Raw genomic sequence first — 19,361 nt, forward strand, 5'->3', positions numbered from 1 at the left:
TGCTAATGTCGACTAAATGTTTATATTTTATTTTTGGATGGTTTTTACAATTTGTGTTTCCCTTTTACTTTACATACTATAAGAGAGATCAGGTAGGCTATTGCATTACACATAGTGTTATATTGTTTAATTAGTTTCAAAGTTGCTTATGATTTGTAAACCATGGCGCCCTGTTTTTTAAGGTTTGCAATTTTGTGTACTACCTTCAACTGATCTTAGTGCCTTTAAATTCAAATCGAGATTGTTTACAAACTTTCTTTAGTGCGATAGTTATTATATTCTCTTTGTTTTGTTATTATATTTTCCCCGGGATTCGCAGAAACCCTGTTTACCGATAATAATCCTCAATCAATTGTCTAAGCTGTATAATTCATGGAAATTCTTTTGTACTTGAGTTTCCGATTTTAACTCTCTCATGGTTTCGAAAATTAGCCATACAATTACATAATATTTTTATTCTGACTTACACATGTTAAAAATCTAATAACACCTGTTTTTGTAACTACCATCAGTTAGTTGCAGTAGGCATACTGGTAATTTTGCTAGTTTATGCTATCGGGTTTGTATATTATTTTAGCGAATTTCCCATATAGGGAATAAGCTATTACCGTAGTACTCATGGTAAGACCTGGACCCGGGGCCGATTTACTTTTTCGTTTTGAGGTCCCTAGAGGCCAAAAACACCATTCGTTCAAATTCATATATATATATATATATATATATATTTATATATGTGTCTGTTAGCGCGATAACTAGAGAAAAAATCATCCGATTTTGATGAAATTTGGTACAAACATGTAAACCTACGTTTATTCGAACGAGTTCGCGAACCAGCATGATCGGACTATGGTAACAGGGGTTTATGGGGGGTTTTATGGGGTAAAAATTGGTTTTTCCCATTTTTGACCCTAAATACTTAAAATTTAGCAGTTTCTTTTCAAACCATTTTGTAGAGCTTAAAAAACCAATAATTTAGTATATTGAAGCGTTATTATGCGCCTAATGGTTACGGAGAAAATTAAAAAAAATCGGTAAATTTAAAATGCCCATGTTGTTCTTATGGAGAATAAGTAAACTTTTGTAGTTTGCTTGTTTATGAAGGAACATATTTTGATCAAATTTGGAAAATGCATTCATTTCATACCAAACTATTAATATTTTACAAAAAAACACCTTTTTACGCTCCCTGTTGCAGCAAACCTAAGTACTCGTTAAACTAGTGTTATTTAAATAGGGAATAAATGTGACATTTTTAAGGAGACATTTTAGTGTAAAATCCAATCAGGCAAAGGAAATTCGCTTAGTCTGCAGGTTTGCTGCGGCGGGGGTATTTCCATATTTTACGTTATTTAATTTGCTCTTCCCTGACCAAGCTACAGTACAAGTGAGGACGTTTCTATGATGTAAGATGTAGGAAACCGTGACCTTGCCTCTCACTGCGAGTCCACAATTTCCTTGTGGTGTAGAAGGCGTGGTTTGCCGTGAAGCCTATAATCACACCTTCATACAGCAGCGGTCGCCGGTCATTCAACCGTACCTGGACATTTACAATTCTACCTCATCTTCCAACTACAATATACATGCACAACTGTCATTTTCACAGTGGTTTTTGTCATGCAATTTAATATAATGTAGCAGTTCTTTTGTTTTATTGATGTTTTCCATGTTTTGGTTAACTATGGCAATGCATGGGTTCAAAAATATGCACACTCTATTTGGTAGACGAAATTGACATTACTGTTCCATCAAGGCAAATAGTTTTCCATTACTACACTGTAATGTTTCAATTTAATTTAACCATTTTAGGCTATGTTATGCCTAGGCTAGGTTAGGTTTTTGTTAGATAAATTATAATAAAATTAGGCCTATTTCACATTTTAATGTTTTAAATATTGCTTAATGTTCTATAAATTACTAATGTAATAATGTTTCTAATAGTTTCATAGTTACATTTTTAGTCCGCCATGTTTATCTCTTTTCCGCTCTCCGCGTTCCTCTCTCCGCTCTCCGCGTTCCTCTCTCCGCTCTCCGCGTTCCTCTCTCCGCTCTCCGCGTTCCTCTCTCCGCTCTCCGCGTTCCTCTCTCCGCTCTCCGCGTTCCTCTCTCCGCTCTCCGCGTTCCTCTCTCCGCTCTCCGCGTTCCTCTCTCCGCTCTCCGCGTTCCTCTCTCCGCTCTCCGCGTTCCTCTCTCCGCTCTCCGCGTTCCTCTCTCCGCTCTCCGCGTTCCTCTCTCCGCGTTCCTCTCTCCGCTCTCCGCGTTCCTCTCTCCGCTCTCCGCGTTCCTCTCTCCGCTCTCCGCGTTCCTCTCTCCGCTCTCCGCGTTCCTCTCTCCGCTCTCCGCGTTCCTCTCTCCGCTCTCCACGTTCTTCTCTCCGCTCTCCTCGTTCCTCTCTCCACTCTCCGCGTTCCTCTCTCCGCTCTCCGCGTTCCTCTCTCCGCTCTCCGCGTTCCTCTCTCCGCTCTCCGCGTTCCTCTCTCCGCTCTCCGCTTCCGCGCCTAGGAAAACCCAGCTTAAGAGAAAATAATATAGTTAAGAAATGGGGCTGAGAAGTCAAGTACAGTAGTATTGTTTGGCATAAAATACAAAAGTTGCTCATTAAATCATGAAAAAATAACAAAAAAAATTGATACAGTAGTTAAAACTGGACCCAGCAGTTATTGACCACTGGGCTAAGAAACAGCTGCACAGGACACCATACCCCCAAACAACACTGACATCGTGGCTGGTGGCCGGACAAGATCATGTGTTCTTGGTGGTCACTAAATGAGCCACTACAAATTCCCAAAATATTTTTGGATAGATGGTTTTATGTTAGCATAACAATCTTATTGATTGCCTATTGCCACTAGTCATTAGCATAGTTTTGATAATGTATCTCACACTCATCCCACTTTCATCTTCATTCATATTTTGGTTAAAAAACCCCTTAGTTGTCCCACTGGTTGTACCCTATCCGAATTTCGTAATGAGTGATATGGTGACAGGGAAGTAGAATTATGTCTGTTGTACATCACATTAGATACATTTACACAGAGTATTGACCAACAATTATGTTTTCCAGATGGAAGGGCAGCATCTACAAGCTAGTGTGGCCAGACTTGATAGCGTTCCTTGGTATCTACTACTCCCTCAGTGCTCTCTACAGATTTGTCTTGGACCCAGAACAAAAAAAGTAAGCTTTACTTAAAACAACCCTAGTTAATACAACTTGAGAAAGGGATTTTGCTAACATGTATATTTTTTGTTAACCTAATCCAGTTAGTGTTAAGAAATCTCTCAGTGATCTCAATCAATGTTTTATATGATTAACTTTTTTAGTTTAATTAATTATTATTTCTTATGATTTCTGTCTCTATTAATTGTTTATTACCTTAGTTGATCAATTGTTGAACTTTTTTGATTTTTGGTTCAATTTGAATCTGATTCCTGAAAAAGAGAATTCGGGGGTCAATATCAGTTGGGCTTAATTGAAGCGCATTTGTATGTATTTTTTCATTTATTTACTATTTTGTATGTTATAACTGATCTATAAACAAGTGAAATGATTAGTCATAAGATCACTTTAATACCCCACACAGCAAACCTGCAGACCAAACAAATTTCAAATTGTCTAATTCGATTTTTAATCAAATATTTCCATAAACAAGTAATATTTTATCCCCCATTTAAAAATTTGATCAAATTTGATTTGACCGAAACATATGCAACAGATTTTATGTTTATGTTTCTCCATAAAAATAAAATAAAAATTTTAAATGTACACGTTTTTGGAATTTTCTCCGTCAACAATGCTTTAACATCAAAATTGTTTTGTTTTTTTAAGCTGTACATGATGGCTGTAATGAAAAATTGGGCATTCCTATGTTTAAAGCGTAACATTTGAAAAACAAAATTTTTGAAAAACTTCATAACACCATAACACCCTGTTTCCATGATTCGATCTTGCTGGTTTGCAAAGTCATTCAGTTTATCCAGTTCTATATTCATGCCAAATTTAATCAAAATCTGACTATAATGACTCTGAGTTATTGTTTTTATGGACGAACACACAAACACACACACATATACATAAATTTGAACGAATATTATTTTAGCCTCTCTGGGAACTTCAAAATAAAAAAATAAATTAATCTCGGGTCTAGGTCTTTACCCGCCCTATAATAAAACCCATAGCTCTCTATAACTTAATAGTTCTCTATAGCTTCTGCCCTATAGAGAAATTTGCTAAAAATCAGAGGCATTCTAGACCTCAATCGGCATCACTCCTAGGACTCCGAAATAGTTCTTGCAATATCAAATAAAATGTTAGTGTCAATAAAGTACCTAAAAAATTAATTACTTAATACAAAAATCATGACTGAAAATCATAAATATAAAAGAAACAATGAAGTGTATACAGTAAAACCTCGTTAATCAGAGTAAATTGGGGATCCAAAGCACTCTTAATTTCATAAAATAACCTTACTATGAAAAAAGGTAGGACTATTTTGGGACCGTTCCAGAATTGTGCTTGTATTTAACGATAAAAATAGCCTTAATTCAAAAGACAGCAATCTCTTAAAGCATCGTAAACTGTGCTACAATTTTTACAGTAATATGTTCCTAGCTGTATTAAACTTTTAGAAACTGCTGTCAAATAGCTGTACGGATCAAGCAAAGTTTGTAGTAATGAGGTTTTAATTACTGATGGTTAAGAGTAACGACAAAACTTATTACGAAATACCTTTGACTATCTAATAGTCAATAATACCTACAAGATACCACTCACTCAATGAAAAACACTTTTAAAGCCTCAAAAATATCTTTCCACGCAAACATCTTTGCGCTACTAAACTCTACCAAAGAAACATTGGACTACAAACTAATTACTCACAATACACATATTTCAACACCCAATTCTAAAACCGAACGTTGAATGTTTCTAGAGTGTTCGAGCGGATATCGGAGTACTGCGAGACCTACAGTAATCTCATCCCTTTGTCTTTCGTGCTCGGTTTTTACATCAATGTGATCATGACCAGGTGGTGGAACCAGTACGCAGCCATTCCATTCCCCGACTCTGCCGCCGTGTTCGTCAGTTCCAATATCCACGGCCAGGTACTGTATGAGATGACTCATTTCTCCGTCTGTTCAGGGTGTTTGAGGAGATATCTGAATACTGCGAGACCTACAGTAATCTCATCCCTTTGTCTTTCGTGCTGGGCTTCTACGTTTCCGTGATCATGACTCGTTGGTGGGACCAGTACCAAACAATCCCTTGGACTTCGTCCATCGCCGTCTACGTCAGCTCCTGTGTGCACGGCCAGGTACTTAAAGGTTTACCGAGTAACAGAGACACATACAAGCCGTCACTTCGACCTTACCTTAACCCTTCCGCTTTTGACAGGCTGTTCGAAGAGATTTCCGAGTATTGCGAGAAGTCGGGCGAACTGATTCCGCTCTCGTTCGTCATGGGGTTCTACGTTACGATTATCATGACGAGATGGTGGAATCAGTACATTGCCATTCCCTGGCCGGACCCGTGCGCAGTGTTTGTCAGCTCGCACATTCACGGACAGGTAGACCTACAGCCTTGATATCTGCACAGGCTTCACTTGGATGTGTCTCTTCCCGCACTCATTCCACCATTTTGTTTTTGTTTTTTTCTGTTCGTACCAATTGTTTTTGTATATAACATGTATGTTTGTTTGTTAGTTTAGTAATGTGTCAACGAATGTGGGGAATACATCATCAGCTTTTGAAATTGAAAGATTGACTTTTTTGCATTTACATCAGCTGTGTCATTTTCTTTTGTGGTTTGACAAGTAGTAACTTCACTTAATTATTGGGTGATGTACATAAAAACTGGATACAGCTTTTACAATTGTGATGCATAGCCTTCTTTCAAGATCTAAAGTCAGTTAATGTGGTAATTCAAGATTGCTGCTGGGATAGAAGGCTTATCTAAATGGGAATAGTCCTTTCTGTCACAGAACTCTATAGAGGAACAGATTTATTGCTATCTGAAACCTCTCTTTGGTTAAAAATGCTTTTGACAGTGAAAAATTCTGTTTATTACAAATAATGAACATTTTTTGTTTCTTGTTGGATTCTTTACCATTCAAGCAAGCCTACTATCCCAACCCATCAACAATCTATAAAACCTCGGCCCTTGTGCCCTGTTACGTTAGTATGAGGTAATTATTCTCATATGTTGTTGTTTATTTAAAGTATGTCATTATTTTCAAAATTTGTGATTACAAGTATGTCAAGAATGTTTAGCTGTTATTTTGTTATTTGACAATTTTAAATTTATTACCTGTAATTGTCTTTTTTTGTTGACTCACAATTTGTAATTAGTACAGTAGTTAGTTTTACTATCTGGAATGATTGTTGCATCTACTAATTCATAAATGTTTTGTAATACTGTACCTGATCTAATCTAATATGGTAAATTGAATGATTTAAAAATGGTAGTTAACTAATTAAATGTAACTATAATGCAATCATTAAGCATGAGCTGCATTAGCTTAATATAAATGCTGAAGCTTAAATATGCTGACAGATTTGAAGGTGTCATTTTTAAAAGAAGGCGAAGACTATCTTGCACTTCTTCTTACACTAATTGAGGTTGGCATTCATAATAAAAGTTCATTTGTAAAAATAATATGTTTGATTTCATTATTATGTGGGCAAAAATTTGTTTCTTGTAAACACTACCCATTTGCCATTAAAATACAATGTAAATTTAATTAACTTTGAGAAGCAATTTCCAAACGAATGTTTTTTCAGTCAGAACTACAGTATTCTAATGTTTTCCTCCAACAAAGTCCTATAACATTTTTTACAATTTAATTCAATGTTTACAATTCAGTTTTTTCAAATTTACATTCATAATTAAGTTCATTAGATTTCCAAATTTTTGAACACCAGTTTATTGTACTCAATTGACACTACTTGTGTAGGTATACATAACTGAATTCTATGAGCCAAGATAATTTGAGTTGATCCGACTCTGTCGTCTGTACAGGATGAGCGAGGCAGGCTGATGAGACGTACGATCATGAGATACGTCTGTCTCTGTCTCACGATGGTGTTCACCATGATCTCTCCTCGGGTCAAGAAGAGGTTCCCTACAATCGACCACTTTGTGGAAGCGGGTAAAGTTTTGTGCAACAAATAATAAATTATATGATCATTTTTTAATCAAAGTGGGGCGTATTAGATGACTGTATTGTTCTTGTTAATTGAATTGAAACTATTGAAAGTTAATCTAGAGGTTAAAATACCTTTAATCCGTCAATGTGATCAAATGTAAACATTTGACGGAGGAAAGGTATTGATGGATTAAAAGTATTTTAACCTCTAGATTAATATAAATTTGTGATCAACAGGAGGCAAAAAACAACAGAAATAAAGTATTGCAAGTTGTCGGGTTGAATTGATTTGAACTGAGATTTAAGTCTCTCTAAAGGCTTGATTAACCAGGGAGAGTTTGCCTAACAACTACTAGCTAGCGAGTAAAAAAGTATACTTGTTCCTGCTATTAACACATTGCTGGCATCACCATCGCGGAGAGGGGAGGGGGAGGGCATCTAAAAACGTGCCTTACTGGCCGAGGCACTAGAGAAAGGCAGAGCATTGTATACTGTGCAAACTAACCAAACGGTTAGTTTGGCCTAACCAATCCCTTGGTTGCTATTAGCTGTATGGCCTATTTATTAACAGCTGTGTCTAAGGAATGTCAGCCTTAGTCACTAACAAGACTACAAGATCGCGCCACTCATCCTACACTCATCTCCATTCATACTTGGCTTAAAATACCTACTATGTATGGTCGCCATTTCATTGAACAGTATTGAACAGTAATCAATCATATTAGAAGAATGGGGTATTCTTTATTTTGAGGTTAAACATTGACATTGTACTATAGTGTATGGTTTGGTGGTGTTTGTTGTTGTATACTGGGGGCCTGTTAGCAATTGTTCACTGCAGCTATCTGTTTTGGTCTTATAGAATTACATTCATAACAACTGGCATGCAGTCTAAGCTATTCTGTTGAGTACTGAGCTAGGGATATAATTGGAAGTAGCATTGAATGAGAGAATCGAGATGTTGGTGGCCATATGTAATAGAACACTAAAGTCGGGACCATGAAAGTTTGCAGTTGAGGGAGGAGCCTATTTACCACGTGACTTCGAAGGAGCCAATGAGGAGTGCGGTGTTGCCAAATCTTATTGTTTAGTATTTAAATTAGTGTCGTCAACGGGCGATATGGCAACATCACACTAGCCTTGTCTTGTGATTGGCTGACGCCAACTGCAAACTTTCGTGGTCCCGACTGGTAGTGGTAGTACATTGTAGAAATTGTATACTTAGTACATTGGATACAAGGGGCTGAATAGGGGATTGTAATAAAGCCATGATCTGATCAATTCTTCTAGTTGGTACTTACCAAACAAAATTTTACAGCATACTTGTTCTTTTCTAGCAAAGTTGCCTTGCCAGAGCTAACTCCAGTTGTATCTCATTCTCATGGGACGCAGCCGACAGGCTGACCATTTTCCAACCGCAGTGAATGTTTTAACCAATTTCTCAACCCCATCGTCAATACTTAACCACTTGTCACTTCTGCACAAGAAACTATGAGTACAGCGCGCGACATCTAAGCTGGCACTTGGCGGATCGGTACTACCATCTATTTCAAAACCATTATGTTCCATTGTGTAGAGGAAATGTTTGCAGTCCGGTCTTTTCCCTACCTCCACCCTCCTCTCACCTACACTGCCCGTGCTAGGCCAAGTGCCAGCTTAGGTGTCTCGAGTTGTACACTTGGATATAGTTTAAGATTTAGTTCGCTAAGCCGGTGAGTGGTGTGTAAAGAGATACTAAACTTTTTCCAGAGTTTTTTTAAAATAGCAGCTATCGAATGAGTACAGCAAATACAATAGGTTAGTTTACGAGCTGTATTTAAAAAAGACCACTTAGTAGCTTGTAAACATGTCTTATGCAATTGAGGCTTTATTTTAAAGATTAATTATTAAAGTTAGGTTTAACTAAATGTACATCTCCTCTTATTTAAATAAATTGTAAAATCAAATACATTAAAACAACAATATTATGGCTTACCATTAGCTTTTTGCCGTCCTTTATGCTCACGTTACACATTATATTTTTCCTAGAGTTACTATAAAGAATAAAAATAATTAGCCTAGTCTTTCTAACACTTAACATGACGTTTTAGGTTGGGTTTAATCCAAGCGTTGAAAGAAATGGTAAACACTGCACCAGCTGATCCTAGTCGTAGTACCTTTAAGTGTAACCAACTTATTTTCAAGCGTACACATATTACGTGCCTAATAAAAAGTAAAAGCACACTTTTTGTTGTGTTTGCTTGGAATACTGGAGTGCGGCATACAAAAGTAAATGCAGTAATTAGCTACTCTGCATGCCTTAACCAGTACAAGAAAGCCCGTTTTGTCAGGTATCAGCAAAAAATATAGTATCCTTTACAAAAAGAAGTTCAGTATATCTGTCTGTACACACCTCTCCCAATATTAAAATTATCAACATTTACTTTAATGACTTATTTATTTTTCAGGTCTACTACTAGAAAATGAAAAAGCAATCATCGTAGATCTGAACAACAAGTTTCCGCGGCATTCCAAGCACTGGTTACCTATCGTGTGGGCGGCAAGTATCGTAACAAGAGCTCGGAAAGAGGGGAGGATACGAGACGACTTTGCTGTTAAGACTATCATCGACGAAATCAACAGGTTTCGTGGCCAATGTGGTTTGCTGTTGAACTACGACTCTATCAGTGTACCTCTAGTTTATACTCAGGTAAATATGTCAATCGCCAAAACTGTTTTTATGTATTTTTGTCCAAGGTATTCAATTGGGCATGGTGAAACTGCCCCGACGTTTTGGGTACATTTGAAAAGATGAAACTGCCCCGCTCATTAAAGAGGATTAGAAAGGGTCGCCTAGTTAAGACAAGAAATGCTGAATTTGCAACGAGCGCCTGGCCAGGTAGTGGCTACGGGACTGGGGAAAAAAGGGTATTATTTTTGTCCCTGTGTCCTGTTAGTGACTGCAGTCTTCTAAAACTGCTGTCGACTACTTTTCCTGCCAAGTCACAATTGTTTCTGTACCAATACCAATACCTAACATAACCTAACTTAACAACCTAACCTAACCTAACCCAGCCTAAAATAAGCTAGTAATTCCTGATATTGGTGGTAGTTATTAGACTGCAGTCGTTGACAGATCGCAGGAACAACAATAATTGCCTTTTTCCCCAGACCCGTAGCGGCTACCTGGCCAGGCGTTCGTGGTAATTTCAGCATTTCTGGGATGGGGAGGCGACCCTTATTGATGCTCTGTAATGAGCGGGGCAGTTTCATCATTTAAAAAGTACCTCAAATGTTGGGGCAGTTTTATCAATCAATTCAATTATAAATTATTTAAGATGGAGACGCCACTATGCCACTATCTTGTAGTCTTGTTAGTGACTAAGGCCGACATGTTCCTTAGACACAGCTGTTAATTAATAGCCCATACAGCTAATGGCAACTAAGGGACCTACAGTTTATAGTGGAATCCGAACCACATTTTTTCCTCGTAATTTACTAATTGGTCTAATTATCAGGATAGTACTGCGGATAGTCGTAGTACTCACTAGTGCGGACGTTAATCCACACCAGGGAGCATCGCATCCACAGTGCATCCCTATAAATGTCCACAATTTATTGTCCCCAGTCAATTTGTTTTTAGCCTGGAGCTAATTTATTTACTTCACAATATTGACAGCTTTTCAGGTAAGAAGTACAAAACCCCTTGTCAACCCTATCGGTCTAGTTATTCTAGGCCTTAATACTTCAAGAGTAATATACAAGGGCTGTCGAGAAAATAATAATCGTTTGGCATCGATGTTGCTTGGGGTGGTGCATGACCCTACACTCAGTACACATCTAGCTACAGTGGCATGCACATCGTATCTCATACTAGTTTTGAAGGTCTGTTAAAATGAGAGCTGCCATTACATTGTCGTTTCAGTTTTGAGGTGCGCTCTGTGGTCAGATCTTTTCTTGGTGAAAATAGCAAAGACAAATTATTTGCATTACAATTATTTGCCAAATTTGTGATGATTACTAAAGGAGTTAAGTCCGAGTGAGATGGTGTTGCATTGACTTTAAAAATAGGTTTAAAACTTGGTTTTCACTTTTGACTCAGCCTTCCAGGAATATCAGTGCTGTAGCAAGGCTCACTTTTTTCCTGATAATCTGTTAAAATCTTTAAATCCCACTGGCTTTTCCTAAGAGTTTGCCAGCCACCAAACTAGGCCTGCAACAGCAGTCGTATTTTTAAAGGTAATGCACAGTTTTCGCTCATCAGCGACTACATTTTTTGCAACAAAATTTAAGAAACATAGTTGGAACATAATATAGTTGCCTTAGGGTTGTAACTTGTCCTTAAATAAAGATGTTTCCAATGTTTACACTAACGCTATGACATGTTACTGACCAGGTAGTGACATTGGCCACTTATTCTTTCTTCATAACCTCAGTACTTGGCCGTCAGTGGCTGGACATTGAAGAAGGTCATCTCAAAAGCCGTAGAAACCCCATAGACTACTATTTCCCCGTGCTCACAACTTTACAGGTACTTGATTTGTAGTTTTATCATATTTTAGGTTATTGGAGTTTTTGTGGAGCGTTGTTAAGTTCATAGATCAGATTAGGCTATGCAATAGCTAAAATAATAAAAGGTTCAACCTGATGAAAATACTCTAACATTCTGTTAAACCAAAAATCTTTATTTAGATAAAAGATTGAGCTGTTTTTAGCAAATTTCCCATATGGGCAATAAGCTATTACCGTAGGTCCCATAGTAAGGCCTGGACTCGGAATTATTTTACTTATGTTTTGATGTTCCCAGAGGCCAAAAATACTACACAATCCTTTCAAATTCATATGTTTGTGTCCATTATATAAACGCACGATGACTCAAGAAAAATTCATCTGTTTTTTTTTTCTTTATTTTGTACAATAATGTGTAAAACTACATCCATTCAAACGAGTTACTGAATCAGAATTATCAGACTATGGGAACAAGGGTTAAAAATTGTTTTTCTCATTTTCAAAACAAAAAACATAAAATTGATTAAAGTCCAAATTTTATTAAATTGCCCAATTCATTCTAATGTTTTTCAAAATAATTTAGTATATTGAAGCGTTGTTTTAAGCTAGATGGTTACGGAAAAAATCCAAAATATTATACGTCATTTTAAATACTTGTATTTTTCTTATTGAGAATAAGTCAACTGTTGTAGTTTGTATGTTTATGGATATATTTTGATCAAATTTGGTAAATATAATTGTTTCAGACTAGGCTTTTAATATTTGACTAAAACACACACTCTACTACCTTCCCTGTAGCAGCAAACCTAAGTACCCTGTTAAACCCAATGGTTTTTAAATAGAAGATAGATCTGATAACTTTTACACGTTCAGTGCGGCGGTACCGTAACAGTGAACGCAATTTGACATTAAAATTTTTCAATCTGACGAATAACAAAAGAGCAGCTTCTATTGTACTACGTTACCCCAAGATTAGACGCAGTTCCCTAAAACACCCAAAGGTAGCAGCACCGCCTAGATCAGTAGTCAGTGGCTTTGTAATATGGCTTGAAGAGAGAAAATCCCCGAAACCGGGACAAAAGCATTGTCAGCCGGGATTTTATGGGAAATTTGAGTACCAACCTACACCAAAATAAAGCTCACATTCTAAGCTTCAGGCTAGCAACGATTTTAACGTTTCCCGGCAATGGCTGAGCTCATACTGAACTAAAGTAGTGGGGGTTGCGCAACTGCATCAATTGATGTAGGTAGGAGCGCTCGTGGCGCGACTACATCAATTGATGCAGTCAGCACTGAACGTGTAAGGGGATAAAGCCAAGCAATTTAGCCAGGAATTCACTTAGTCTCCAGGTTTGCTGCTGCAGTAATGTCCATGTCATTACCAGTGTCATTTTATACTTAAGAATGAACAATTTTCAACAGCTTTAGGGAAGTTTTAATAATTCATTGGGTGTGCAACTTCTTTATTCTTCACAGTTTTTCTTCTACATGGGTTGGCTCAAAGTGGCAGAAAGTTTGATCAACCCTTTTGGTGAAGATGACGACGATTTCGAAGTCAACTGGATCGTCGATAGGAATGTTACGGTAAGTTTATTTTAATTATTTTTCTATTGAGAAGTACAACTGAATATGTTTACTATTTTTTATGTAAGATAATGATAAACAAAACCACTAACTAGCCAAAATTTTATAATTTTTAGTTTGCTTATACTGCAAATTAGGCTTTGGTGTGAAGTAGTGCCATTATTCATTTTGCCAAACAGTCGGTTAAATTAATTCCTGGATCTTCTCAGTATAATTGTAGCTCAAAGCAAAGATTTGCAGTTACCAGCTTCAGTGTGAGGGTCGCTGAGAGCGTACATATTTCATATAGTACATAACAATGCGTTAATGTGTCAATTCAGTCTAAAAGCTTCAAATCATTGGTAAGCTGCAAGTGCACATTGAAAACATGTCAATTGCTAGTTTAGTTTTTAAGTAGGCCTAGTCTTAAAATTTCTTGTACCACTCTGAAGGTTCATCTAGTATTGCTTCTCTTTACATATTTTTGCACCTTCAATAATGCATATGAAGGGCCCATTTCCAATTTTAGCAATCATCTAGTATATTACTAAATCAACACCACTACCAAAAGTCAGATAATACTCTAACCACACTATAAAAAGTAACCACATTATTGACCATTTCTAAATTTGACCTTTCCTTTGATACAACCAGTCATTCCATCTCCGTATTAAGTAAGTTGTTGCCAGTTTTTTTCATCAAAATTGTTGTAGTTGACGTGAGCCACTGACAGATTGTGCTATCTAAATTACAAAGTTATGTTGAATACACCAACTATTTTACCAAGTCAAACTGATGAAATGACTTATTGTAAGATATACAGTAGTAACTACTGTTATGACCCATCAACTATTTCAGTAACAAAAGAATGAGCTAGAATATTTTAGACACTAGCATATTTTGTGACTGACTCAACTAACTAAACTCTTTTTAGCGACAGCTAGTACTCTTAGATGGTATGTCTACTTCAGTATCCAACAACCTTCTAAATTACCTAAAATTAAAATTAACATTTGCAGGTGTCATATTTGATAGTGGATGAGATGCATCATGAACACCCAGAGTTGATCAAGGACCAGTATTGGGACGAGGTGTTTCCCACTGAGCTACCTTACACTGTAGCGGCCGAGCCTTTCAGAGAGCGAGCACCTCAGCCCAGTACTGCCAACATAGCTGTCAGTGCTGCCGACCAGGAACTGCTGGTACCTAGTAGTCTCAAGGTTGAGAGCGACATGGAGAAGTTGGTAAGGCAGAGGTTTCCTCATAAATAATGTATACTCTTGGGTACCAACTGTGGGAGGTTCAAACTAGGGAGCGTTGTCAGAAGTTGACAGTTTTGTAAATTCATAACATCATTTCATGAAATCCATAGCATAGAGAAGACATCGCCTTTGTATGTCTTGTAAAAAAAGATGCTCTTTGTAAATGCCAAAATTACTAAATCGATTGCATCTTGAACTTGGCCAACTCCATAGGCCTATTCAAGTCTGTAAATGACGTCGAGCTACACCCTATGCACTCCCAAGTTAAAAAAAAAAAATATATCTGGTGAAACTTTTGCAATACATAATAAGGTTTATGCGAAAACAAGAAGAACCCATATGTTAACATTTGCTCTATTGCCATACACTTATTTATTTTGTGCACCCTGTGTTGAAGCACAGGTTAAGTAACAAATATTGTAGCATATAATACAGGCTGAGTTAAATGCTGATAATATGTAGTTGGCATAAGTGAGATTTTAGTTCATATTTAAGTTCAGAGTCTAGTTAATGTTAATGTTTATGTTCTAAGAGTCTAGTTACCTGTCTTACTATACAAGACAAAATAAGTCTTGAGCTATGAAAAATATTTACCGTTCTTAAAGTGAGTGGTTGTAAATTATTAGCTTTTTAGTTTGAATAAATTTATACAATGATTTCACCGAAGTGAAGACATAAAATAAAACCACAGAAATGATCTATTTTCCATTTGTTATTTATTCATCTATATGACTAAACTGAAGTTAATATTTTAGCGTTTGAATCTTTTGATGAGGTATTAATTGGTGGATGGCACGCTGAAATACTGTTTGTAAAAAATCTGGGAGGTTTTGGGTTTCAAGGTTGTTGTTTTGGTTGAGTCATGTAAGTTACGTGTTTCAAAGAATGCATCCTTACAAGAAAAGTAAAAAAAATACCTCAGTGTACCGAATGAAAATTATCTTGAGCTATGTAAAGCATTCGTAAATGAGGGAAATGACACTAAAGATAGTACATTATCAGATAGAAGATAGCTATTTACCTGGTGTAACTGCCTTAATTTATTTCAATACCCCAGTGGAGTAGGGTGAAATGCTTAAGATTCCGATTCTTAAAACCTATGGAACCGGTTGTACTCAGTTTTCAGGAATCATTGAGATTTTATACATTAGGACTTTTGATTTTACAACAATCCTGGAATATTAGTTACTATACACACTTTTCGGCAATTTTAATACCATTACAATATTCCAGTCCTAATTTTGATCAATTGCCGTCAAATAGGATTAAAATTTTCTAAATTTTTGAGTTTAGAACTTAAATATATATATTTTTTTAATGAAACAATCAATGTATTGCATTTTGGTTTCAATTTTAAGTTGCCTCTTTTCAAACAGTACATTTATCTATTACTTTTGCTAAACAATTATTTGAATAATTCAATAAGCATTTATTGATAAATTAAAAAACGTTGTGTGTGACTTAAATCAGTCTAGAATTGTTGGAATAACACAAGGATTTGTGGATAAAAGTAAATATATTAGCATTGCATTGTTTTGGATCATTCTTTACTACTGTATGTTTTGTGTCACATACTTCACCTATACTTTACACATGTTTCCCCCACTCCTCACGCATGTCGCACACTGTCGCTAGATGAGTGAAGACGCACAGAGTGGTATCCACTTCCTTGCGAAGCGCAGCGGCAGTCGCATGAGCATCAGTGGTGAACGGCCTCGCACGTACAGCGGGGGCTCCACTACCAGCGTCAACACCCAGTTCATGGGCAGCACGGGGGGCAGTCTACACAGGGTGGGCAGTGTCACCAGTGTACTCAAGCGACTGTTCTCTAGAGACACTACCCCTGCGGCTACTGTTGACGGTAACGGTAATGCGGAGATCATCATAACACGTTATATAGTTGGAGTGGTTGAGGGTTTATGTGGTTGTGGTGTGTGGTTATGGGCTAGTAACTTCATCCATTGCTAACAAAAATAATGTTTGAAACATGTCTCGTTCATTTTGAAATTATCTGAAATTATCTGATTATAGCCTCAGGATTTGCATAAATATACATATTTTAAAAACTTTGCTAATACCTGTTAATGGTAGTACAAACATTTTATTTTCAAAATTTCAGCTCCTGAATTGGCACTATTCTTTGGGTGTCAATGACATTTTCATTAACATAATCTCCTGCTGAAGACTATTAGTTAAAAATGATAAAGATAATAATTTTTCCCATTTGTCTCGTGTAAGACAAATTATTCATTCAGACATAAAATATCTGCTGATTTTGCAAGATACGCCCTGGCATTAGTGAACTTGCAAAAACAGTCAGGACATTTCTATTGTTATCTAATAACTTCACGTGCTTATATGTGTGTGTACATCAATGTAGCTTTTAGGTTTTTAAAAGTGATGGTATTCAGCAGTTTAGTGAAGTAATGTCACACAGTCTAAAAATGCCATCAATTTTGTGCCAAAACAAACTGATAACTGCTACTTTTGGTTACTTTAAGCAGGCACTTTCACCTTTTTCTATTGAAAATGTTGTGTTTGCCAGTTTTGACTAGTACAGTAATAAGACAGTAATAGGCAATATCTGGCCTATCAACCCATACCATCTCTGAGCTATACTGTTTAGTGAAAAATTGTGATTTGAAGAACAATCTTTAACTAACAGAAGAAATAAAGTATGAATACTGTTTTTAAGTTTTCATTTCCAATGTTAGGAGTGTGCAGATCAAAATAGTTGATGTTGGTGTTGAACTCTTAATACTATAAAAATTGAATTAGTTTAGTAAATTCTTTAAAAGTAATTTAAATGCTAACATGATCAAAACTTTGTTATATTTTCATTGCAGTCGGAGGAGGACCCATGAACATAGGAGGAAGTGTCACCCGTCTACCATCCAGCCGCAGCTCTGACAGTCTCGCCACGGCCAAGTACACGGCCGGGGGCAGTGTCAGGATCTCCGACCGCATCGCAGACCAAGTCATTGAGGAGGTGGACGAACAACAGACTATCACATCTATGGCAAACAAACCTCCGGAGCAACGCCCCACAATGCAGGACATCTTCCCCACCTCACTCTCACCACCGTCTGTTGGTCCCCCCACTCCTTCTGACCCTCTGCCTATACCTCCGGGGCGACAGACGTCCACATACTTCTCCCACTCTGCTCCCAACACTTCGGCTATTCCTCCCACCTCGTCTCTGTCCCCTGCTCGCTCTACAGCTACCTTTCCTGATATGCTGTCGATGAAAAGCGCCCCGGGCTTCGGCAACGATAATAGCTCTGGCTTGGGCAGCGGAAGTATCGGTCACGACCTCGCCATGGACACCATCAGTATTGGGTCAAATACTGACTCCTCCGAGGATGAGTTTACGAAGTTGAAGCGGGCGAGACGACAAGAGAGGATCTTGTACGCTCGGTCGGTCAGTGCTCAGCCTGGAGCAGGGGATGGTGATCAAGCTGAAGAGAACGAGTCTTTGCTGGTGAACATGATCGACTCGTCGAGAACGGGACCAGTTCGCTCACCGAGGAGTAGCGTATACAGTGAAAAAGGGGAGTCTTGATGTTAAAATGGATTGCAACATTCCTCTAGTAAATAATTCTACTCGGTGATTGATTTAAACAATTAGCTCCTTAAGTGGTATGATTGTAAACTAATTATATTTTAAGTGCTAGAAAGAAAGTGTACGCCGGTGCTACATAGTACAAATTTCTTTTATATAAATATTTTATTTGTGATTCAGTTGATTCCTGAGTATATTATTATCATTTAAAAAATGTCCCAGATAAAGGAAGTTTACTTTAGAAAATCATATTAACAGTTGTAATAGTTGATACCCATTCAAATTTAACAATCTATTTTAAAATGGTTACTACAGTAAAAATAACTTCTGTTTTTACACGAAAACTGGAAATCAAACATATTGGTTCTAAATAATAAATTTTGGAATAATCCTGAATTAATTATTGCAGTTGTAACTTACAAATCATTCTTAAAATCTTTTATTTTTATTTTACATTTTATTATACATTTATGTAATGCCTCATATGTATACTCCGTTCAAAACCTATACATATTATAAATGAAGATAACTTTGTTATTTAAGAGAATTATCAGTATTAAAAGAACATAATTTACATGTTTAGGTTAAGTATATTTAGTTAATTAATTGTTAATTTATTTGTCAGTGATGTATAGAAGGTCAGTAACAAAGATTTTGCCAGATAAAATTGTTTTAAAGAAACAGATCTTTTACAATTCTTCTGTTTGTATAGATTAGAACACTAAAATTGTAATTACATAATGACATAATAATACAGTACCATCCAATAATCCTACCATAAATAACTATTAGTTAATAATTTCAATTTATTTGTTTTGACTAATTTGTGTTATTTATCACATTAACAGCAAAATGTTTATACAATTTTTAATGAAATTTGAGCAAAATGTAAAGACATACTAATATTTGAACAAGTATTGTTTTAATTGTATTGAATGTTTGTTAATTTTGGTAGCTTTATACATTTTAGATAGTCATTTTCCCTTAATTTGTATTCATTTACAATAATTCAATGCCTGATGTTTAGATACTTATATTATTATTTACTTTTCTAATACATATTATCAATAAAAAAAAGTATTTATAATTTTATCAAGACTACTGAATCAGCAATATTTTAAACATGGAAAGTGTTTGAATGTATATTTGATTATTTTTACACAAATACTCTCCTTTTGTAAGTAGTGTAAATTAATTGTCTTGTACTTAAACTTAACACATGTTTTGTATATAAGAAAGTTTAAAGCTGCTTTAAGTATTTAAGCTTATTGGAGACCAGAGTTTACTACAACACATTCAGCTTTAATTAACTTCAATTACAAAATTGAAACCAAATAATTTGGTTTCAATTGT

The 19,361-nt window shown here is 36.4% G+C and overlaps 1 protein-coding gene across 5 annotated transcripts in view; it reads left to right on the top strand.

The window, feature by feature from the left end:
- Window positions 1-18,882, top strand: part of LOC128990684 (bestrophin-4) — a 53,019-nt gene extending 34,137 nt beyond the window's left edge. Inside the window, exons 3-11 of one of the 5 annotated variants that reach the window (XM_054413198.1) lie at window positions 3,062-3,172; window positions 4,926-5,097; window positions 7,010-7,139; window positions 9,581-9,822; window positions 11,509-11,643; window positions 13,098-13,205; window positions 14,204-14,428; window positions 16,082-16,313; window positions 17,293-18,882. In XM_054413198.1, coding sequence (XP_054269173.1) covers window positions 3,062-3,172; window positions 4,926-5,097; window positions 7,010-7,139; window positions 9,581-9,822; window positions 11,509-11,643; window positions 13,098-13,205; window positions 14,204-14,428; window positions 16,082-16,313; window positions 17,293-18,008 — 2,071 coding nt within the window. In that variant the 3' untranslated portion in view covers window positions 18,009-18,882. Of the gene's footprint in view, window positions 1-3,061; window positions 3,173-4,925; window positions 5,098-5,134; window positions 5,307-5,386; window positions 5,559-7,009; window positions 7,140-9,580; window positions 9,823-11,508; window positions 11,644-13,097; window positions 13,206-14,203; window positions 14,429-16,081; window positions 16,314-17,292 lie in introns of all 5 variants that reach the window. The other 4 variants (XM_054413197.1, XM_054413196.1, XM_054413199.1 and 1 more) reach the window with 4 other exon arrangements.
- Window positions 18,883-19,361: the final 479 nt, after the last annotated feature.

This window comes from Macrosteles quadrilineatus, unplaced genomic scaffold (assembly GCF_028750875.1).
Source record: "Macrosteles quadrilineatus isolate MER2022 unplaced genomic scaffold, UCM_ALF_1.0 Scaffold_3__2_contigs__length_128488019, whole genome shotgun sequence".
In the NCBI taxonomy this organism is placed as follows: Eukaryota; Metazoa; Arthropoda; class Insecta; order Hemiptera; family Cicadellidae; genus Macrosteles; species Macrosteles quadrilineatus.